General features: G+C 41.8%; 2 protein-coding genes across 10 annotated transcripts in view; one reads left to right on the top strand and one right to left on the bottom strand.

The window, feature by feature from the left end:
* Positions 1 to 14784, top strand: part of NAXD (NAD(P)HX dehydratase) — a 50454-nt gene extending 35670 nt beyond the window's left edge. For all 3 annotated transcript variants that reach the window (XM_015621050.2, XM_015621034.1, XM_015621041.1), the window contains 5 exons: positions 784 to 834; positions 916 to 1020; positions 1379 to 1499; positions 9956 to 10076; positions 12552 to 14784. In XM_015621050.2, the coding sequence (XP_015476536.1) occupies positions 784 to 834; positions 916 to 1020; positions 1379 to 1499; positions 9956 to 10076; positions 12552 to 12702 (549 nt within the window). In that variant the 3' untranslated portion in view covers positions 12703 to 14784. The remainder of the gene's footprint in view (positions 1 to 783; positions 835 to 915; positions 1021 to 1378; positions 1500 to 9955; positions 10077 to 12551) is intronic.
* Positions 14785 to 15809: 1025 nt separating this feature from the next.
* CARS2 (cysteinyl-tRNA synthetase 2, mitochondrial) overlaps positions 15810 to 23269 on the bottom strand; it is a 43504-nt gene continuing 36044 nt past the window's right edge. For 5 of the 7 annotated variants that reach the window (XM_033512878.1, XM_015621061.2, XM_033512873.1 and 2 more), the window contains 3 exons: positions 22586 to 22684; positions 18944 to 19204; positions 15810 to 15986 (listed from right to left, as the gene is read on the bottom strand). In XM_033512878.1, coding sequence (XP_033368769.1) covers positions 15912 to 15986; positions 18944 to 19204; positions 22586 to 22684 — 435 coding nt within the window. In that variant the 3' untranslated portion in view covers positions 15810 to 15911. Of the gene's footprint in view, positions 15987 to 18943; positions 19205 to 19287; positions 19400 to 22585; positions 22685 to 23269 lie in introns of those variants that run through there. The other 2 variants (XR_004496469.1, XR_004496468.1) reach the window with 2 other exon arrangements.

Raw genomic sequence — 23269 nt, forward strand, 5'->3', positions numbered from 1 at the left:
TTACAGGACTCCTACAGAGGAAGAGTGAGATTTCTTGTTTGTTTGCTTAATGTGGTGGGTTGACCCTGGCTCTGGCTGAATGCTGGGTGCCCATCAAAGTTTCTCTATCACTCCTCTCAGCTGGACAAGGGAAAGAAAATACACCAAGATGGGTTAAGATAAAGACAGGAGAGATAATTCACCAGTTACTGTTATATTGAAGTATGCACGGAAGACTCAACTTGGGGAAATTAATTGACTTTTATAACAAATCAGAGTAGGATAATGAGAAATAAAACTAAATGGTAAAATACCTTCCCCCCACCTCTCCCTTCTCCCCAAGCTTATTTTAAATCCAAAATTGTGCATTTCCATGCTCTCAGTGTTGCAGAGGGTCGAAATGGGTGCTCTGGTCAGTTCATCACATATTGTCTGCTCTTTCCTCCTTGGGGGAAGGACTCCACATTCTTCCTCTGTTCCACTATGGGGTCCTTCTGACAAGAGACAGTGCTCCACAGACTTCTCCAGTGGACTTCCCAGGGACTGCAGTTCCTCACAAACTGCTCCAGCATGGGTCCTTCCCACTGGGATGCAGTCCTTCAAGAGCAGAGTGCTCCAGTGCGAGCTCCTCTCTCCATGGGGCCACAGGTCCTGTGCTTTACATTAGTTTGCAGAATATAACAGATCTTTTTCTATCACTTTGTAAAAGCAACTTACATGGTCAGATTCATTGTATGAATTTGGTTTGGATCTTACAAGATCTAAATTAACAAGCATCTTAAAATTATCTCCATTTTTTTGCAGGGTATTATAGAGAAATCGAAAGTGAAAGGAATTCCTATCATTATTGATGCAGTAAGTATTTTCTTGATTTCATTCAGTAGCTTAGCATTTAAGAATCTCTTCAGTAAATGTTTTTCTTACTGTGTTTTGCAGGATGGACTGTGGCTCATTTCCCAGCAGCCTTCTCTTATTCAAGGCTACCAGCGAGCTATTCTTACTCCAAACTATATGGAGTTCAGTAGACTGTATGAAGCCATGGTGAGCTGTTTGCCTTTTTGGTATTCAAGTATGTGCAAGTTTAGTCTTTTTGTCCTTGAAAATAAGTAACTTATTACTGGTTTAAGTATTATGTGCTGTTTCTTGTATGTGAGAGAAACACTCTCTGGGTTTTTATTCCATGGGATAATTGGCACAGCAGTGCATATTCTTTAAATGAGCTCTTCTTTAAAGAAGGCCTGCTCTCATGCATTTTTTAACATTGCAGTGGGTATAGAGAAAAAAATACATGGAGACTGATGATGTTGCCTTCCCTGCACCCCCCCCCCCCCATGCATGTGTTAGAATATGTTGTTCTAGTAGCAAAACATGTACTGTGTATGGAATTCTTGTGTTGTAGCTTAGAGACCCCGTAGACAGTAGTGATCATCATGGATGTGTATTAAGACTCAGCCAAGCCATGGGGAATTTGACAGTTGTGCAAAAGGGAGAAAGAGATCTTATTTCAGATGGAGAGAAGGGTAAGTGAAGCCTTCTGCTTTCAGCAGTGTGATTGTTCCGTTCTGTTTGCTTTCATAGTCCGCTAGAATGTAGAGCAATTGGCTGTGTCCCCTGAAGATTGGAGGGATTGCTGCCTTTGCAGATCACCTTTACATGACTGTGTAAATTGATATTTTAAGAGTGCAATTAAATTTATTTGCTGAAAAAAAGTTGCTGATTTTATTTCATATTTATAGATGTTGTATTTTACATTACATGGGTATTGAGAAATTAATTACTTAATCTTTGTGAACTGCTGGAAAGTTCTTTGCTGAGGTGGTTTATATAAATGCAGCTGTCTTTGATAAATTGATACAAAATAAAACTGTTAGCTCATGATGTATCAGTGTGTTGTGAGAAGTGAAGATGTCTTGAGGCTCATGCCCTGCTCAGTTCCTTGGTGCTGCAGATTAGCATGTACGTATATGACTTTACAGCAGCCCTGAGAAATTAAAAAATTAACTCTAGATTGCCATTGCAAGAGTCTCATACCAATATGGTTTAAAGTGTACTTAATAAAATTGGCTACTTGTCTGATGCTTTTTATACTGATCATTTACTGTGATCAGTATAAAATTAATTCATGAGTGCCTTCGTCACTTTTTTCCTGCATGGTCTTATTTCACATACATAACAAGCAGCAGCTCTGCTTTTAATTACTTGAACTGCTAATCTCTGATAAATGTTTATGCTGCTTCAGAACTGTTTTGTATATACAGTCAGTTTTTCATTACTGGGAGCCATGGGAATCTTTTATAACAGAAAAGCAGATGTAATATGACAACTGGTTTGTGCAGAGCCACCTTCCACACACCCCCTTAGTGCAGGTACTGTAGGAGGCTGTGCAACAAGTGGGACCTGCAAGCAATATGGTTACAACTATGTGGAAAGCACCTTCCTCAGGTAGTACCCAGCTTTCCCCACAGGAAATCTGCTGTCATATTAGCACCTGGAGCAGACACTCTGGTTACACTTGATTTGTAACTTCAGACAGTCAGGCCAGGCTTAAGGGTGGATGGGCTCTGCTGGAGGATAAAAGGTCTTGACTCCAGTCTATGCCAGCTAGAGAGCTTTAGAGCACTGTAGTTGTCTTCTTCCTCTACTTTTATGTCAGCAATATTCTTTTTATATAGGATTATTGCTTTTTAAATGAACGTTGGGAAGACTGGGTGAGCACTTGAGATTGAGCACTTAATCTAGTATATGTCTGTTCTCCTTGAACTGTTACCCTTGAGATGTGTATCTCCACACCTGCTGGAGAGACTGGACAGGTCTCCAATGTCTCTTGTCATTGACAGGATTAAAAAAAATACAGGAAACAAGTGAAGTTCTTTCCAGTTTCAATTTTGAATGTTCATATGTGGCACAAGTTCATGTATGTTGTGTGTGCTTTTGGGGTTTTTTATTGGTTTTATTTTTTCCCCCACCTTGTTATTTGTCTCTGTTGTGTTCTGGTGTTTTCTTCTATTAGTGAAGTGGCTTTTGTTTTGAAATAAAAACAGCTCTGGGCCTTTATAGCAGGTGATTGATGTCCAGATACAGGCTCCTTTCTTGTTCTTACCTTGGTGCTATCACTGATGCTTTGTTGGATTTCAGGCATTACAGGCAGCATTGCTGAGCTAAGAAAGCAGGTTATGCTGTCTGTTACAAGAACTGTTTTTAGAGTTTGCATGACCTTGAAGAAGGTTCTTGAGAATTCTGCAGAAATTTCAGACATCAGCTTTCTTTTAACAACAATGTTCTTTGGGTCTGGTCTGCTGGTCATTTTTTTAAAAGCTTCTCAAATGCAAAATTAGGTTGAGAAAGGAGGCCCTACTGTGGTCTGTGCCAAACATGGAATATGTTGTCAAGTCACTGACCTTGAATTCTTTCCCAGGTTTTTTTCTCTTATTTTTCATCTGTCTCTTCTTTTGATCTGGTGTCTTTTTTTTTCAGCTAAGACTACATACATGAGGGAAATCCAAGGTTATTGGATCGGGCCATTGTCCACTGAGCACAATGAAACATTATGAAAAGATCTGTGTACTCCTCTTGCCTTTTATTTATCATATCATCCATGTGTAGTGCTTAAGCCCTACCTACTAGGCATTTCCTGCTTGACCTCCTGTGTTCAGCATACTGACACTGTAGTTTGCATGTATTACTTCTAAACTTTCTCCTTCGGGAAAATACTGCATGTGTGCTTTCCAGGAAAAAAAAAATAAAGAGAAAAGTAAGTCTCAGTGCTCTCCAGGAAAACCAGACATTGAGAAATTGCAAACTTAACCCTGTAACTTTAGTATTTTATGCTTAGTTGTTGAGGAAGGAGGGCTTTTTGAAGATGCCAAATTTTGCAGCAGTGAACACTAGGTTTGTGAATGCTTTATAGCTTAGAGTGATTGTAGTGGATATTTTCACAGTACTTTCATTCATGAGTCTGTAGGAAATGCAGTAGACAGTTTACTTCTGTTACCTGAAGACAGAAAGTGTTACCAGGTGATTTTGTGCCAGGTATTGCTGAAGAATTACTCCCAGCAAAAAGCTTTGTAATTCTGAATAATTCTACAAATTCTGATTAGAAGCTGAAGTTTAATAAATTCAAAATAAGATTTAGATAAATTAACTAGCACAGCAACATACCTGAAACTTTGCTTGATTCACAAACTTTGAAGTGTCTGGATGCCTCTAAAGTTTGTTTTCACAGATCAGACTAGTTGGTGCAGGTGATTTCTTATGGCCTCAAAGTCACATACTGGCCTCTGTGAAAGCAGTAGCAGTCCCCTGGTATGAAGGAGGTTTTTTTAAAGATTTGTCTCCATTTCAGTAGTGAGCTGCCATCTGGCCTGTAAACATAATCACCAGGATTTTAAATTAAGTTTATATACTCTTTTTCTCTTTCCTTTTGCAATTTCACATTATAGCTTGGTCTACAGTTGTTGATTCCGTGCTCTACAAAGATGAGCTTCACCATGCTCTTGGTAGGTGATATCAGTGCCATCACTGACCAGGGTAGGAATGAGTACTCAGCCTATGGGTAAAAGGTAAGTCAGCTTTTATTCACTATGACACAGCTCTCTAAGGTTATCCTTTTATTATTCTTTGGAGAACTGGTCAATAATAAAGTGTGGTTATACCAGCCTTAGTTCCTAACATGTTTAAAATTTGGTTAGGTCCTTGAATTGAAGTATTTAGATTTTGTTTTTTTAAACAAGATAGTGGGTTTTCTTTGTTTGACCCTTCTCCCTCACAAAAGGCAGGCTCTGTGGGAACCATCCCACTGCTGCCTGGGACTACTTTTACCTGGAACCAGTAGCCAGATTTGGTTTCTCTCCAGTTGCTCAGCTGCACCTATGGTCAAAAGAAGTAAGGAAGCATGCAAGGCAGAATACTGAGTACTGGCTATGGGGTAAAAAGCCAACTCTTGCCTTAAGTCCCCAAGTAGAAGTGCTAATTCCAGCCATTCATCTCCCCACACGTGTGGAAAGGAAGCTGCTCAGTGCTTGTCACTGCCTGGCTCACTCACAGCTGCTGAGCAAATCTCACCCAGATTCACAACTGAGAGGCAGCACCTTTGTCTCCAGTCCTGCTTCTGCAGAATGAGCAAAGTGGGGAGGTGATGGTTCCTGTCCCCTGTGCTGTCTCTGGCACGTGCAGCCCAGACAGCTTCTCCCTGGCACTGTTCACCTGGCTCCTGTGCCTGTCCAACAAAACTAATGGAAAATTTGGGTCATTTTCATCTCAAATTGCCTGCTTTATCTCACACTCAAGGACTTACCTAAGTTTTAAAAGTGTGATTAGGGAATAAAAAAGTATAAGCACCCTTTATATAAAAGCCAACTTACATTTTCCACATCAGTTGAGTTGTTTCTCTAGCCAGAGTCATTAAACCTGGTTTCCCTGTCTGTATGCACTCTGGGACATTCCTGGGAATCCATGATCTCCAGCTATGTGCTATTGTGAACTAACTTGCAAAAGGAAAAGGATAAATTCCTTATTAGTTTAAATACATGCTAGGTCAGAGGTGTATATTGGTAAGAAATTTTACTAAAAATCTGATAGTGGTCTAAATCTTGCATTGATGTGGCAAAATGGTCCTTGGTAGCTGCATTATTTGCATAGAAAATGGAAATCTTAAGCCTTTTAATTAAGCTGGAGTGTGTTTGTTGTGTGCAGTGGCTGTTAGCTGATAAATCCAGTTGGTTCATATTAGAATGGTCATGTTTCATACATGGATTCCTGACCACATCAGGGTGAGTGTAATACTCTTCCTCTGTAAGAGGAAAACAAGTGCAAGGAATTTGTTCAGGATGTCTGAGATGCAGGAGGTACATTTAAATCTCCAGCCTTTTGGTTTGCAGTCTCAATAAATGTGATATTTCACATAGGCTCTTCAATCTTCTTGACCATCATCAGAACAACTAAACTGTCCCATATTTCACATCCTGTGCTCTAAATGCAAAAGTAAAAGCCACCCCAGAGATTGATTTATTTTTTTTACTACTGAGTGAATGTGGTGAATCAGGAACAAGCAGACACACACTACCTTTTGTAGTTAGAAAAACTGGTTTTCTAACTGTGATGTATCTAGGAGCTGGCATTGTAAATGGTGCTGCCTGCATACAGCCATATCAAAATCTGTGCTTCCCAGTTAACTTGCAGTCCTTGAAGTCAGCAAAACTACTGCATTCTGATTTATTTTTTTTTCTTCAAAGAGAGGACAGCTATTTTCAATTGCATAACAGACTGTTGTGTTTTGGTTTTTTAAATTAAGCATACAATACCCATAAATAGGTCATCCTTCTGGGCTTTTGGCAGCAGCAAAATTTGGGCTGGGAGTTCTTTCAGTTTAAAATTTGAAAGTGATACAGCTAGGTGTTACACCACAGTCTGAATGCTTTCACAAATATTAATGTGCATCTTACCATCACTCCCTTTCTTGAATATCTAGAAGATATTTTATGGCCTGAAATAAATTAAACACAGAGCCACTACATGACTTGGCCATAGTTACTCAAAGTCTGGGGCAGAGTTTTGAATTGTTTGAAGCCTAAAACTCTTGAATTTCTACTTTACAATGCTCTTTCAGTATGTCAGTCTTCAATTTTTTGTTTCTGTTGCACTCATTTTGGTACAAATTATTTCCATGGATTTAGGTACACAAGAAATCTGTGTGATTATATGTGAGGGACGTGTTGTATTTGCTGCCTAAAGCTCTGGCAGTATTTGTGTGATGTTTACTTGCTGAGACTGTGTTGAAACTGTTGAATAGGACTGTAGTTGTTCTGACTCTAGCAGATCTCCTTGCAGGCATTTCTTCAGTGATGACATTTTTCTTTCAACTAGCCTTTTCTTCAGATAGCGTATGTGTGCTGCATGGATACGTGCTAGGGAGTTGGGTCATTTCCCCCCCCCACCCCCCTCAGAGTTACTTGGTATAAATCAGATTTCATTAAAAAATGGTCTGCTACTTATATTGAGGTGGGTTTTCTTTGATTCTTTACCCTGAGAAATAATGACATCAGATTTGTTTGCTCAGGCCTGTTAGAAAACAGAGCTAGACACCCTTCCCTACCAGCCAGCTTGACCAGCATTAATTGTGTGTTTCTGTCAGTGGAACTATAACTGAACCTCTCCATTGTTTTGATCCGGACTGGTGTTAGACTAACTGACCTTAAGTGGTCCTGGCTGCTGCCTTTTCAAAATTGCCACCCTGTGGTGGTTTCAGTCTTTGTAGTTTCCTTCTTGTCCCACATCCAGTCATCTTGGTGTCCTCAGCTCTTCTAAGAACCATGTTTTCTATGTTTGCTGATGTACATGCCCATCCCTAGTTGAATGTGCTACAGCCTCACTGAACAACAGGTCAAACCCAGCTTCATCCTCACGTAAATAGAGCATTGTGCACATTTCCAGGGAATAGAGCTGCCCCCCTGCTTGGCATCATCGCTGATCCTTCAGCCGTGTCCCGCTAATCGAGGTCTTGTGACATTGCCACTGGTTGTGACTGCTCAGTGCAACATAAAGACACCATCCCCATGGTCCCTAAAGAACTGCTGGAACTGTCTTCAGAGCAGGGCTCAGACATGCCCTGGGGGAATGTTGCACTGGGGGAGCGTGAAAACAGGAGTTTTATTTTGCTGTTCTAGGAGAAGGGTGGGAAAGGCACCCTATGTTGATTTGGCAGTATGCTGGTTTGTCTTGATGCCACTGTGGGATTCCTTCTTATATTTTAAAAGCTCTTAATAATGGCTGTAATTCAGAAGTGTTTTTAAATCCTTTTCCCACTGCCTGTCGTCATGTTCATCATCCTTTTATTTCGAGATGTTCTTTGATCAGCCGAGCCTCTGCACAAGAATTGTGTGTTGTATCTTTCCCTCCTCATTCAAGAGAATTTTCTCTAGTTCTGCTTCTTTGAAGGTATTCCACGGATTTGTTTTCCAGCATCTGTGTGCAGAGTACAAAGGTCTGCTTTTGTTGTTGCCTGTGAGGTAGTCTGCACATATTTGAGACTTATTTTTTAAAACCTCAAACAAAAGACCACTTTTTTTTATTATTTTTTTTATTTAGCAGAGTATTATAATTGGCCTAGTTTGAGGAGATCTTGCTTTCCTGTACAGCTCAAAAATGACTGGAAGGTTGTGGGGCTACAGAATAGAGGCAGATGGTGACATACAGCTAATAAGCAGGGGCTTGTGCTCAGCTGTCAGTCAGAAGGCCCCAAAGCTTTTGAACAGAGGATTTCCATCCTGCCTCCTGCCAGGAGTTCAAGCCCTCAAAGTGAAAATCCTGTGAGATAGCATCTTCAAAGTAGTAGAATTAGAGGTAATTTCTCCAAAGCACTGTATTTAAAATAAAAATAAGAATAAATCACACCACCTAAAAGGGCATACCTTCTTCAGATCACTAACTCAGAAGGGCATTACACTTGTGAAATTTGACATTAGCTACTGCTCACTGAGAAACACATCCAGAATCTTAATTTGAGAGGGGGAGGGGGAAGGGGGAGAAGAGTGATTGGGAAAATGAACTGCTGGCAAGGCTGCAGTGGTGTGTGCTGTGCTCATGGTGACTAATGAATCTTTGCCCTCTCAGTGGCAGCAAACACACACAACTGCCTGGCCTTGGAGCCCCACAGTTATTGCTGGAAGGATCGGTAGGAAATGGAAGTGAAGTGCAATTCTTCGAACTAGAAGGGGTTTATTGGCATTGTGTAGTTTTTTACTGCTTGCTAGTTAGGAAGATGTTTTTGCAAGTCCTTCAGTTCTGTGCAAATTTCTTCCATTAGTTTGAAAAAGAAAAATGTTTTAAAATGTTAAAAATATGGGCAATACTCCCCCTAAAATACCTGGCCTGCTCTTTTATACTCCTTGAAGAAACTCAGCCCAGGCTTGAGGTAAGAGCTGTTGTCCAGTCAATGCCTGGTCTTGCTTTATCCTTTGCTTGTATATTTGGCATGCTCAGCAGCACACAAGTGGTTGTGTGCATGGTCCTGAACCCTGCAGGAACTGACTGGAGATGCTAAGGATCACACTTGGGCCAGTCATGATTCTGCCAGCCCTTCCATCCTCCTAGGAGAGGAAAATAAATTTCTCCTGGGTTTTTTTCTTTTCAGGGCCAAGCAAGAAAAAAGCTAAGGGTAGGTACATACCCACAGAGGTAGCAGAATTGATGCTGTTTTCTTTTTATGTGCCTTATATGTCCTCCAGGCTTCCTGCTTGGGCTTGTTGAGAGTGGAGAACAAAGGAGTTAAATGTAGAGAAACCATTTGCGTGTTCCTCCTGGTTAAAGCTGCACAAAGAGATCAGTTTGACCAAGGTCCTTTGTATATCTAAAATAAAATGTAACATCTGATATCCTGACACAGCCTATCCACAGTGACACTGCTGACAGAAACATACACTGATGGTGAGGGCAGTGCCAATTGTCAGAAAAAATAAATCTGTCTTGCCTGCACTTTTACCAAAGCCTAAGGAAGAGGCTATTTCAATAAAATACATTCATGATGGACATGGTAGAGCATTTGAGATTTGAGTTCTATTTTGCATTTTCTTTTTGTGAGCACCTTAGTTTACATTGGCAAACTCTGAAGGTCAGAGACACTCAGGAGTTGTGTTTGTGCAATGGCTTTCTGGAAGGACCTGGTCCAGTTTGGGGTGATGGCTCATGATGGCACACGAACAACTAAACTCACCAGTGCAGGCTGAGTGAAGTGGAGAAAGTGTGCACATTGTGCAAGGTGATGTGCAAAGGATTTAAAGGTAATGAGAAAAGTATTTGTAAAAATGTTACTGTTTTTTTTTTTAAAAAAGAATAGTGTATCAGCATATTCTACTGCCTGTGTTAAGTCTCTCACCTGTTAGTTGCTGTGTGTCTCAGAGGGTAACCCTTGCAGCCACAGTGCTGTCATTGTAAATGGAGGGATGAAAGCACATGACTTTGGTTTTGGTTTGTCTGTTCACAGTACTTGTGTGCAGTCATGAAGGAAGCAGCCGGAGATGTGGTGGACAGGGGGACCTCCTTTCTGGTTCTCTTGGAGTCTTGGCACACTGGGCATTTGTTGCTGGAGCTGAAAAAACAAATGGGTATGAATATTAATTCATAACTTAATTGCTGTGAGTCTGTGTTCACCTATGGCAACTGTCGTAGACCTGCTATTACATATATTTCCAAATGAAATTGGAGATTTTGGTAAGAAAGTATCTATGTACTTTTAAAAAGTACAAGGGTGTTCTAGAACAGTCTGCGTAACAGTAATAATTTTAATAAGACAAACCCTTCAGTTATCTAACATCTCCCAAGTGTGGGTCAGAAGAAGAGCTTCTGGATCTGTTCACAAGGACATTTATCTATGAGGTACGTGTTTTCAAAACAATTGAATGTAGGCAGGAAGTAGAAAGGATAAAAAAGTGGTAATCATTGGCAGTAACATCTCCATAATTCAAAACACATGTTGCTTGGCTTTGTTTCTTTCTGTTTTGGTGAATCTTCCTGCATTGTGGCTAAGTAATTCAGTGAGGCAGGTGTGTTGAAACTGGAAAATAAAATAGAATTTCAAAGAATAATTCTTTTAAGGCCAAATGGCAGTCCACTTTGGTTTTACCTAAAGCAGACATGCAGATGGCTTTTGGCTTTTTAGTTAAATTTTGTCAGCTCCTGCTGAACTAGCTGGTTCAGATAGTCATGGAGTCTTTCTGTGAAAGCATCAGCTTTAAATCAAGTTGAAAGGAACGTAAGCAGTCAGGGAGTTCCAGTCCCTCTTCTCAGTAAGTAACGAGCTATGGAAGCTTGAGAAGTGGAGACCTTCTGTAGACTTTGGGATGCTGCATGCAGGTGCACAGTGTCAGATGTCCATGGGAGTTAACCAGGTTAGCACAAGGGCACTGCACAAGGTGCCCCAGGAGGAATGAGTTGAACCAGGCTTCAAAATTCTGAAATCTAACATACAAAATCTTGGTTTCCTTTGTCGTTCTATGTATCTGGATTTGCAGCTGCCACTAAAGGAGGAAATCTGTTTTAAGTAGTCAGAAGAGTGACTTTATTTTTGCACAGGGTACAGCACAGCAGTATTAAATTGTTGGAGAGATTAGCAAACACAGCACGTGTTTTCCAGGCTCTCCTGACTTGAGCTCCCGTGGCTTTTCTAAACAGCTCGCTCCGAAACTCCTTTATTTTATAGATGAAGGAAAAGTATAATTGGCATCAGTAATGCGTTGTGTCTCCTGCAGTGGTGTTAAGGTGACCCTTCACAGACACCTGCTGTACCAATCCTGCCTACTTCATGTGTTGCAGGAAAGAAGGAGCTTTCTGGGTTCAGTGAGTCAGGTCATCCACTTGGAGACTGCTCTGCAGGCAATCCAGCCAGTCCTTCCAGCTTGTGTCTGGCTCTGGCATTTCAAAAGGGGTCTGTACAGAGAGGTTTTCAAACACTGAGAATGTGCTGGCTTTCAGGGGTGCTAGTGGTACAGTAGGTAGGGTTCCTCACTTGAGAGGATGCTGATGTGTTTGGAGAATGGCACTTCAGCTGCCTTGAGCCCAGGAGCCTGTTTCAGAGCAGTATTAGGGCATTCAGGTTTAACTCTCATGGTGGCTTAAATGCTCCTACACCTTGATGAGTACATGGAAATTCTGCTTAGGTAGCACCTAATTGTCAAGTCATATCCTGCTTTGCCTGTGTTTTACATTGGGATCCTTCACGAAGTTCTCACCTGGTAGAAGAGTCAGGAGGTTCTTAGTGTGTTCCAGGAAACAATGCTTAGCTGAGGCTGAGCTTTATGAGGTGTTGGATCAGCCAGACCTGGAGTGCAGCACTGGCTGCTGAACTATTCTACAGCTGTTTTCTGTTTTAAGGCAGCACAAGTGATTCCCATGGCCCAGCCTATGAAAAGATGCTCTAGAGGTGAAAGGTGGAGGTGGCACTGGACTGTGCTGGCTTCTCTGGGCAAGGTTCAGCATTACAGACCTGGGTCTGGGTACACTTTCTTGGGCAGTTCATAAGTGTGTAGAAGACATTACAGCAGTGTGCCTTGTGTTGTGGTCTTCACTTGCCACTGTACCCCTTTTTAAGCTGATCTAATGACAGCCCTGGGGCAGTCTCTATGGCCCTGCTGAAAATCATCTCTCGTCTGCATTCCCATGAACTTCCCCTACCCCTGCAAAACAAAACTAAATGGAGTTACCTGGAGAAGGGAGAAAAAAGGGGGTCAGAAGGATGTCAGGTGAGCCTCTGGTCTTTCTCTGGAGGAAAGCATGAAGCTTCACATCAGTAGAACTAGACATGGAACATCCTCCCAACTTTTTAAGGCTGTTGTCCTTGTGTGTGCTTTGGCCCTGGTGGTGTTTCTCACTCAGTCACATGCTGTGCCATGGGTAGGGAAGTATTTGATTAAAAAAATTCAGACAAAGATGCTCTGCAGTGCAAGAGCAATAGTTTGCTTAAGAGGCCTTCCTGGCAATGCTAACATTTGCAAGTACAATGATGATGTCCACTACCTTGTAAGTGCACAGAAGTGTTCAGATTCTCTTTATAATGTTGTTTTTTGGTTTTTTTTTCCTTTCAGTCAAAATCCCTTTCTAGTGGCTGCATTTGGAGCTTGCTCTCTCACGAGGCAGTCTAACCACCAAGCCTTTCAGAAATTCGGACGTTCAATGACAGCCTCTGACATGGTTTCAGAAGTTGGAACGGCTTTCAACAAACTTTTTGAAACCTGAAGCCAAAGGAGCAGAGAAGAAGGAAGAACAATGACTGCAAGAGTAATTACATGTACCGTAGAATTTACATAATGCACCCTTTCAAGTGCTGTAGCAGCATTGGTATGTTAGGTAGATATTTTTTATTTTTAAGAATAGAAAAATATGATTAATGTAGATATTTTTTAAGAGTTTGGAATACAAAAATGTTTTGGCTGAAATAAGCTGTAGTTGCAGATCTGTTCTAATATAATAAAACTAAACTGAAAGTATTCCTCTGTTCTTTTTGATAGTTATTGAGCAATAACTAAAGTGTGAACAGAAAAAAAGAAAATGCACTTGGTATTTAGATAAAATTCTTCCACCAGCTCAACTGAATTTCTTGGATTTCACCAAGGTTGTCACTTGTCATTCTTAGACCCTCTGTCTAGAATTAGCTATTGCACTTCATTTTTTTTGCCATGCTAGTATAGTAAGAAGCAAAAAGTAAGCCTCTTTGGAAAGGGAACGCATGAGAGTTGCTGTAGATTTTGAATGTAATTAGTTGCCTTTTCCCATTCCCAGTCCCAGAGGCATTCATTTGGGCAAGGCATCCCTTCCTGTGGTGTCATTTTTTTTAAAAGGTTCCCCCTTGCTAGAATAAAGATATGCTATAGGTATCTTAGCAGTAAAATTCATTAAACAATAATTAGGCTTACCTGAAAAAAGAAATAAATTTCTGTTTCTTTATCTGGTCTTGACTCAGTACAATGAACTTGTGAAATTGTCATTTGGAGAGGTACTAGGCGGGGCAAGAAACTCGGTGATAGCCAGCAGAACTGGTCCAGCTCTCAGTGATGATGATGGAAGAGTGAATTGCTTTTAAAACTCCAGTTTTTGCTGGGTTATTGCTCAGAGCAGCCCAGCACACAGATCTGTAGGTGGACAGCGATGAGCCAGCGGGAATAGAAGTTGAAGGAACAAAAGGCAGCCCACGGCTCATAGCTGTACCCTCACAGGGGAGTGCATGTACGCTGCAAGTCAAAGGCAGGAACAGAAATAGGGTGGTGGGTGTTTGTTTCAGGTGTAGTACTGAGTACTGCAAAAAGCAGGAGTTTTTAGAGCAAAAAGCGTAGAGGCTTTTACTTGATCTTTGCAGGACAGACACTGTCAGGGCCACACTGATCAGGTGCACTGGCAGAGCAGGAAAGCATTAGGTGTAAAGCAGAACCTCCGTGGGATTTTGCACAGGACCATTCCTTAAATTTTTTGAGATTTAGTCAAAGCTTGTTGAACCAGAGTGGAGAGGGAGGCAACTTCATGAAAAGTAAATTTAAATGGGTACTGCCCTTGGACCTCCAATCCAGCTGCAAGTGTTCCTGCTCATTAAAGCACTGGAAGAAGCAGGTAGCACATCTGGTTATTGCAGATGTTACCTGTTCAGCACAGCCGCTCCTGCGGTGCTCTCAGCTGGAATGTGGTGTCTCACAGACCAGTCAGACTGTTCTCATTCCTTGCAATAGCTGCCTGCAGAAAGCACCCAGAATCAGAAAGGCTACTCCAAGTATTTCCCTTCAGCCTGTAGAGTTGGTATTTCTGGATGCACTGTGACTACTACCTCACCCTGATGCATTTTTCTTTTTAAACCAGTTACCTATTTTTAAAATAGGTTTTTAAGTATTTGCTTGTGTTGCTCTATGAGGGTTCACAGACTACTCTTAAGAAATTAGGTTTAAGTGTTTAATTTAAGCAGTTTTGTAAACTGTCTGCATCTTTGGGGAAACTTGAGCTATTATTTCCTCCCATTATATGTATTTGAGAAACCTGACTACTTTTAAATGAAATCAGAAATTTAAAACTGATTTTAAAACAGCTACTGCCTTTAAAATAAGCAATTTTTCTTGTAATTAGAACATCAGTGGTATTATAATCTAAATTATGTGTAGGCAAAGTCAATCAATTAACAGAGCTCAATACAGATTTCAACCTGCCCTATTGTTTTTAAAGCTACACAGAAGTTGTAACTCTTGTTATTCACCAATGTATACAAATTGTTACAATTTTTAAACATTCTGGAAATGTAGCAGTTTCTTTTGGTAGGAAATAAAAATAATAGCAAAATGACTGGACTTTGTTTGGTGTGTGCTGATCCCATTTCGCACAGCAGCTGAGTTGCTGGTCACCGTTCACTCTGTTTTGCTAGAACAACACTGCCACGAGCAAATGTGCAACACCAGCTGTGTCAGATAAGCACCTGTGCCTCAGTGCCGAATGAAGAAACACCCCACTCTTCTCTGGATGTACAGATAATGGAGAGAGGGAGCAGGAAAAGTTACACATTTTATTCTCAACAGTATTAAAGAAAGCCTTTATCCTTTTGAACAGTTACTCTGAAAGCACTTAAGTGTCTTAAAGGTGAACCCACCTTCTTGGTTCTTATGTTTTCATAAATTGATTTAAAGAAAGTGCAGATAGCAGCTTTGAATCACCACAGGCCCTAGAACACAGGTCAGTCACCCCAGGTGTAAGAGAGGCTTCTGCACCTCTGCCCACAGCCATGGCCAACAAAAAGGTAACTGAACACGTAAAGACTACACTTATTTTATACTAAAATATATATATACATCCTAATTTATCTTCCCAATTCTGGAGAGATCCTGAGTGTGCTGCACTCCCTGTGCTAGAGAAATCTCCTTGAGTTCTGTGTGAAAGCAAACAAGATACCATGTCTTAGAGTAACTGGATCCCATCATATTACGGATGAAGGTTTCACAGGATCAAAGCAATTCCACTGCAGTAAGGAAATACTTCAAGTTTGAAAGTATCCCCTGTTCATTCCTATGTCTGAGAGGAACAGAATTGTCAAACCAACAGGCATAAAACTAAGTGTTTTCACCTTAAAGACAGGCCTAAATTCTTGCATCTGCCTTCACTATGTTTAAATTCTGTGTCAGGTCAGCAGCCCAGGGCAAGAGCAGATGACAGAGCGTTTGGGCTGGGGCAGTTCCTGCATGTTCCATGTCTGTGCTAAGTCAGTGCAGCTGCTCCCATGCTGCCTTGTATTCTGGATGCTTCCACCACCTGTGCTGCAAGGCCTGTATTTATTTACCAAGTAGTAGTGCCAACAGTTGCGCTCAAATTATATGCTATCGTTTTTAGCCATTCTGTTCAACAGATTTTATTTTGAAAGAATCAGTATTTACAACAGTTGCCAAAGTGGTGAAATAAAAAACAAGTCCAAGGATGAAGGATCAGCTTTTTTTCTCAGTCTGCTTCTCTGTCTGCCCTCCTTCCACAATTTCCCAGGTTGAAACAGCAGCTCTGTCCTGTAAGAAAAAAGTAAGCAGATCAGTCCTTCCAGACTGGATCACAGGTTTTTAACCAAGATTCACTCAGCAAAGCTATTTATCCAACTGGGCAAAAGAGGTGGCAATACAGGAATGCCACTGCTACTACTAATGCTCAGAGTTGTAAAACAAAATTAGACAAATTTTCCTAGCTCAGAGGGAAGAAGCAGACCTTAGAAATGTCACCTCTTCAGCATGGGGTGCTGCAGCAGGGTGCAGCCTCTCACATGAGCAGCTACACTCAACTCATGCAATTGTATTTTCAAGTCTCAGTGGCTCATGTCCCTGAAAAAACGTGCTCAATACATAATACATTACTGAACATGTTTGATCTGAACTCAGGACAGAAGCCAGTTGATTTTAGTATCTGTCATGTGATACGGTCATATTTTTGAAAGGCAATTACAGCTAAATTGAACATTCTATTTAGAACCAGCTGTTTGATTGCAGTGGTTGAAAATAAAAGTTAATCTGAACATTGACACATGATAATGTTCCATGAGTGCCAACTCATGAGAGCAGCTGGAATTGTTGAATACTTTTTTTACATGAAAACTTCATGCCTAAATACCCTATTTTTTAATATTTTTTATATTATTCTTATATTATATTTCTATATTATATTTTTATATATATTTTTATATTATTTATAATTTATTATAATTTATATCATTTATATTTATTTATATTTATATATTTATAATAGTTATAATTTATTATAATTTATAATATTATATTATAGTTTTACATTATTTTTATATTTTTATATTATTTTTATATTTTATTTTTTATATTTTTAGATTTTTTTTTTTTATATTACTACATTTCACGTAGTAGCATAGCTTCCAAGCATGCTACAATGACATGAAAAGACATGGCTTTTTTTTAATAAGTGCTGCAAGCTATGTAACTTTAGCCAACATCCTTTCCAATGAGCAAATAGAAGAAACCAGAGTAGGGAAATCACAAGCTAGAACCTGAAGGAGAAATTACCCTTTCAACAAGGCTGATTTTTAAGAAAATTAAGCTTCTATTCGAGTCACCCCCTCCCTGCCCTGTCTCAAACCAGGGGAATTCCTAGTCTGCACTGGGTGGAGCTGAGGCGTGTCTGCTTCATCTGTTCTGCTGCTTTTCATCCTGCACATGGACTTCAGAAGTTGCTGGCTTGCTTGAGCCTCAGGTGACAGAAGGCAGCGTGTTGGCATCAATGCATGCACAGTGTGAGGCTCAAACATTTTGTGGAAATAAGGGGCTGGGCAGAAATGAAACTCACGTAACTTCCTCAAGCACTTACTAGGCAAGCAGGACCCCTGTAAGGTGCTGTTTTACCAGGGCATTTTTTGGCATCAGCTGACACAGCCAAGCAGACTCACGATGAGCAAGAGGGTGGGGAAATCCCTGCTTTGTGTAGGCTGTGTCTTGTTGCAAACATGCTTTGGTGAGCCTGTGTGAGGAACTGCAGCGTTGCATCACTCATTTTGCAGGACTCTTTGGGATCTGCAAAATCCCAAAGCAAGGTGTGAGCTAGTTTCACAACACACCTTTGGATACTTCCACAGTATCAGCAAAAAAAGCAGTTCAGCTTCAGATGCTTGCTCTGTGTGTGCTTGTAAGTGCATGTGTGTTCTGTCTTCTGGAGCAATCTATTCTGGGACAGATTATCGTGAACTTCAGGTTATGAAGTTTTTTTAAAGTAAATGGAACCGTTTGAATCCTGGCTCAGACTAATTTGCTGGGTTTTCAAATGTAAATCCCTTTAAAAACAAACCAGAACAGGTCTGTGAAAGGATGCAGGTGGGGCTGCAGCATTTTTCCAACAGATGAAAAGGCAGGTTGCTTCTCCAAGACTTTGTCTCAACGCAGTTGTTTGGATTTGCAAACTTGCTTGACCAGGTGAGCGTAGTGGGGATTTACAAAGAAGTTAAAGGAAGCAGATGTTCCAGCTTCCCTTTCCTTTCACAGCTCACCATCACCACCTGGCCCTCACCCTGGTTTGTGTGGCACGCTCCCTGTCACCCGAGAGAGGAGAGAGCCCAGCACACTCTGCTCTGACAGGAGCATTGACAAGTGACAGCCCTCAGGCTCGGCAGCTGGAGTGGATGTGTGCTGCCACTCCCTGATGTCACTGTGTCTTCATCCTCCCACTGGTAAAACTATGGAACCAGACTTGCCAGATCAGTTCCCAAGCAAAGGGAAAATGAACAGTATAAACTAGATGGAGGGAGAGATTGTGAAGGATTATTCTGCACTCAAGGAGCAACACTGAGTCTTGCCTCACAGAGGCAAGAAGGGCAATGACCAAGAGGAACTGGAAGAAGCAACACTTTAAAGAAGTAATGCAGGTCCTTGCAACCAGGAGAAGGCAATAATGCCATAGAGGGTCTTCTGTCGAGCCAGAGATGCCACTAAGATAACAGAAAAGAACACTGGCATCAGGTGTAGGCTAAAAGTAGAAAGCAGGATGGAGAGACGAGTGGTACAGGAATTGGGCAAAGTCCCTGTGGTTCAGGAACAACTGAGAACAAAGCTGCTGAAGATGGAAGAGGCTTTCTCATGAAGACCTATTTATGGTGGGGAATGTGGGGTAGGTGGAAGGCAGGCATTATTTTCACATTATCTTGGTTTACTGTCCAGTTCCTTTGCAATCTTTTTTATGACTGCACACATCACTTACACCCTTCCTTCTGGACTGAACTTGGGCAACTTAGAGATTTCTGAGTATTATGAGACTTTCAGTGGTTTGCATGGAGACACAAGGCTAAGGGGAGCAGAAGAGAAGGCAGCAGTACAGCCAGACAAGGCTATTGCCACCTCCTGCTACTGCAGTCACATAGGGAGCAGGGCACAACGCCACAAGCTGATGAAGGGGAATGAAGCACAAAAATACACGTTAAAAAGTGACTGAGAGTCTCACAAAGAGCGTTACTGTCTTCTACCTTTATGTGGATTCCAAAGGCAGCAAGGTCTCCACGCAGACTGTCACAAGCCTCCAAAAGGGGCTTTCTCTCCTGCATTAACTGCTTCCTCTTTTCCTTCTGCTCCTGTTTGGGCTCCTCGGCTCCCACCGCACTCTCCACAGGCACAGCATCTGCTGTTTCCGGCAGAGCCAGCGCGTAGTGTCGGACCTTCATGCGGAACCTCACCAGCTCTTCAATGACACTGCTGAGCACTGCAGACTTGTCTCCTCCCACAGCCACCTAGAAATCAAACAGGGTGCTTTACAAACATCTGAAAATGATATTAATAAAATCATCTCCATAGCAATGTGAGGCCTTCTCACCTCTCTTGGTTGTGCATCTTCCATATATTGGTAGGATTAAAACGTCACCATCTCACTAATGCTGGACAAAAAGTTACAGTGGAGTCACACTTGGATGCAATTCAACATATTCCTGCACAATAAAGCATTTACCTTGGAGCAGAGTGCTCTCGCATGAACACAACACACTGCATAACCCAAGAGGGGAACTCATCACCACAGGAAACCTCAGAGATGCCAGAAATGTGCATAACTTAAAAAGGGATTAGACAAGTTAATGTAAGAAAGGCCTGGCAACAGGAATCCAACACAGCAAGGGAAGCCTAGCCACCAGCTCAGACAGCTCCTATGCTGTAAAAGTCCAAAGACAGAGAATACCTTAGCCTCTTACTCTGTCTTGGAGTTCCAGACCTCCTTCACGAAATGCAAACCATGAGAAGTATTTTGGCTTTAACTCTCTAGTCCATCCTATCCTTTCTCATTTCATCTACAGAACCCTTCCTAAACCCTCAGAATTTTCATCTGATCCACCTTACCCAAAGTTTTGGCTACTCAAAGCAGCAGCTGCTGCACACAGGACACGGGTGTTTCCTGGCTGCAGCCCTCAGCCTCAGCCAATTCCAAGCTTCCTCAGACTCCTCAGACTTGGCAGGAGTCTCGCTGGTCAATGCCTCAGGAAGGGAACAGACTCACTCCTCCTACAGAGTCCTGCTCCAACAGCTGCCAGGACAGGATCCTGGGAGTCAGCTGAAGAGGAAGGCCACTCCTCAGCACAGGCACAGCCAGGCTTCTGGTCTCACTCTTGGCAGAGAGACCATTCCTGTTTCTCATTAGAGGCAAACTCCCAAGGGGGAGGAAAAGGACAAACCTTCAACAAACAAGAGAACACCACCTCGGTGTTTTATCTCTAAGACACAAGAGCGGGAGCGCAAAGCGCACCAAGGCCACAGGCAAAGCGCCTGGCAGCAGCATCATCTGGGAGCAGAAGAGCAGCTGAGTAATTAAAGCCAGAGGGGACTGGGTTTAGCCACCAAACAGCAGGGTGGAAATGAAAGGGAGCAGAGTTTCAGAGGTCACTGACAAACAAAGAAGAGCAGGAGGAGGAGGTGAAGGGGAAGTTATTGAAGATAAGAGTGTGAAATGCAGTGAATTCCCCAAGCTTTCAAAACATGTAACAATACTAAAGAAAAAGTTTATGAGATTGAAAAAGGTAATAAATCTAAGTGCCAGAAATGCTCCATAGTAACCTGTGGCAGGATAAATACTTTAATTACAAAAGGGAAAGCCATGATGATGGGAGCAAGAAACATGCCTCTACAAACACCATTGCAAGAGTTCAAACCAGGCACCTACTGGAGTGAGAGCCTTCAAAAGGAGGAGCAGCTTTAGGAGATGAACCAGTCTGGCTGCCACATAAAACACTGTGTAGCCACTCAAAGCTGATTTCAAATTTCTGGCCCTTGCTCACTGTACAGACTGGCCTCAGCTGCACCTACAGAACACTCAACACTCTGCACTCCTTGGGAGAGCAAAACTTCCCAGCTCTAAAACAGGCACCATGGTTTTCACTCATCACCTTTCCAGATGGATTCATCTTACCTCCCTGTGGATAAGATCTTCTCTTGCCAGTGAAGAGAGACAGGTGCTCTCACTGCATACAGCCACTAGACTGAGACGAGCCATTCCTTAGCATCCCCACTGATGACTTCAGAAGCAAAGGCAGCTACATTAGGCTGATTAGCTGAGATGAATCCTGGCCCAGGAGCAAGACAGACAACCCACAGGCTACATGCAAACATCCAAATGAGGGGGCCCAAATACCACTGCCTATATCCTCTGCAGTGTTAGCACAGCACTGTCCAGGCCAGACAGCCCTCTCCCACACAGCACACATGCCAGAACCCACTGTGGACAGGGACTGCTCCTGGCAAGCTGCATGCTTGGAGCTACCTGGCTAAAGGGAAAGAAAGGCTGGGTGCTGAGCTGCTGTGGCTGATCTCAGACTGAGAGAACAATCACTACACCATTTTATTTACTAAACTGTGGTAGCCCATGAACCTTTCTGATGAAGATTTTGACAGATTTGTTTAGTGGAAGCTGAAAGAGCAGAGGAAGAGAGGAGTCTGATAAGCTGCTCCTTTCTTCCTGCTTATCTCAGACCAGCATCTTCTGCTGACCCTCCTGCTACACAGAGAAAGGGACTAGCACAGCCTACAACAAAGACAAGCATTCAGATACTTATTTCAGCAAAAATATAGGTGCAGCAGACACATGCATACAGACAGCCTAGAATCTGGAGGAATGATGTGGTCATCCAGCTAACAAAAAAATTTAAGCGTTTAGTATGCCACTAAAAATTAATATGCAAGCCACAGACTGTGAGGAGTAACATAAAGCCAAATCACATCCAGCCACTGTTTTGAAAGAAATTTTGTGAGAAAATCCATGGAGGCAAACTAAGTAAATGCATTTACCACTATACTACCTGATTTTCAAAGGATAAATAATGTCATTTACATTTTCTTATTCTCTTCTCCCCCTCCCCAAAATAACTGGTTTGTTTTGCAGAACAGTTTCTCTATAGAAAGTTTTCCATTACTTTGCATTCAGCTCCATATTTGAGCAGGAGAAGAGCAAAGAACAACCTGCTATTCTCCAACACCTTGTGTCATTTGAAATGCTCCCCTTCCATACATTGGGATATCACCTCCATGCTGATGACTCTCTTTCCTGTTCAGTATTTTGCTTTGAGCTTTTCTCTCCTTTATTTTTCTCTCCCCATTCCTATCTTTCCAAGAACTAGTTAGGTAAGGGCCCCATCTCCAGCTTGTCCTCCCTTCCCCATACCCCACCACGGCTCAAGGCCAAGCAGCCCCTTTCCCTGGCTTTCTGCAGAGGGGGACCCCTCACAATTGCAAATATTCACACAGCTATCAAAGCCAGGAACCATCAACCAAAGCCTGCAACCATCAGGAACAAGAGGAAAAGATGGGGAAAGCCAGACACATAACAGGACAATTTAAAGGCCTCCAATGCTAACTTTTTCTTGTTTCATTCCTCAGTCTTTTATTTCCACAGCAAAATTGGTGCAGAAGTCACACGGGAGTACTTCCAAGAACTAAGAAGCCCACACTTTGTCCCACATGCTCATACACTCTCCTAAAACATCACAGGAGAAAGAAACTGCAAGCAGTGCCGAAAGGTTTACAAAAACCATAAATAACTTTGTTACATCTGATGCTTTCAGAAAGCACTCTGTGAAACATAACACTGGGGCTGCTACCATATCCTCAAACACACAGAAGAGATATTTCATTACCTGGCTTTCTCCAAAGGACATCCCAAGGGCACTGAAAAAGCTTTCTATATAGGAAATAATGCTTCCATACACAACAGAGCTTCTAGGAGATCCAGCATCCTGTTTAGAAAACACTCAAAAGAGATTGTCCAGTCAATACACATTACAGAATCCAGCATCTCTCTGCAGCCTAATCCACAAGGGAAAACTATAACTAATTATAAAGATCTACCTCCACCAGGAACAGCTGACCAGACAGGCAATCTTACAGAGATACAAAAGCACCTTACAGCACATAGGGAAGGGATTTAAGTAAATGAAGAAAGGGAAGAGCTTAGCACCACCTGTGCAGAGAGAAGAAGAGATGCAAGAAGCTGCCATGCATTGCTTGTGTGCAGTAAATTAGAACTAAAAATAGCACTTCTGGGCATGGAAGGGTTGTGGGTATGGAAACAAAATAGAAAGAACAAAATACCATATTCATGGGCACCTATAATATAAAAGATTAAAAAAATTCTTTGAGTATCTTATTGATTTGATCCATGTGGAGACCACTTTGAGATAGTTATGGTATTTTGTCACACCCTGGTAGCACCAGCAATCAGCAGCAGCAATAAAGTAAGGATTAAATGACAGACTGAGGAGCAATTTAAGGGACTAACCCTTGCCTAAAAAAACAAGAGTGATGACATGCACAAGCAAATC

This window comes from Parus major, chromosome 1, assembly GCF_001522545.3.
Source record: "Parus major isolate Abel chromosome 1, Parus_major1.1, whole genome shotgun sequence".
NCBI classification, from domain to species: Eukaryota; Metazoa; Chordata; class Aves; order Passeriformes; family Paridae; genus Parus; species Parus major.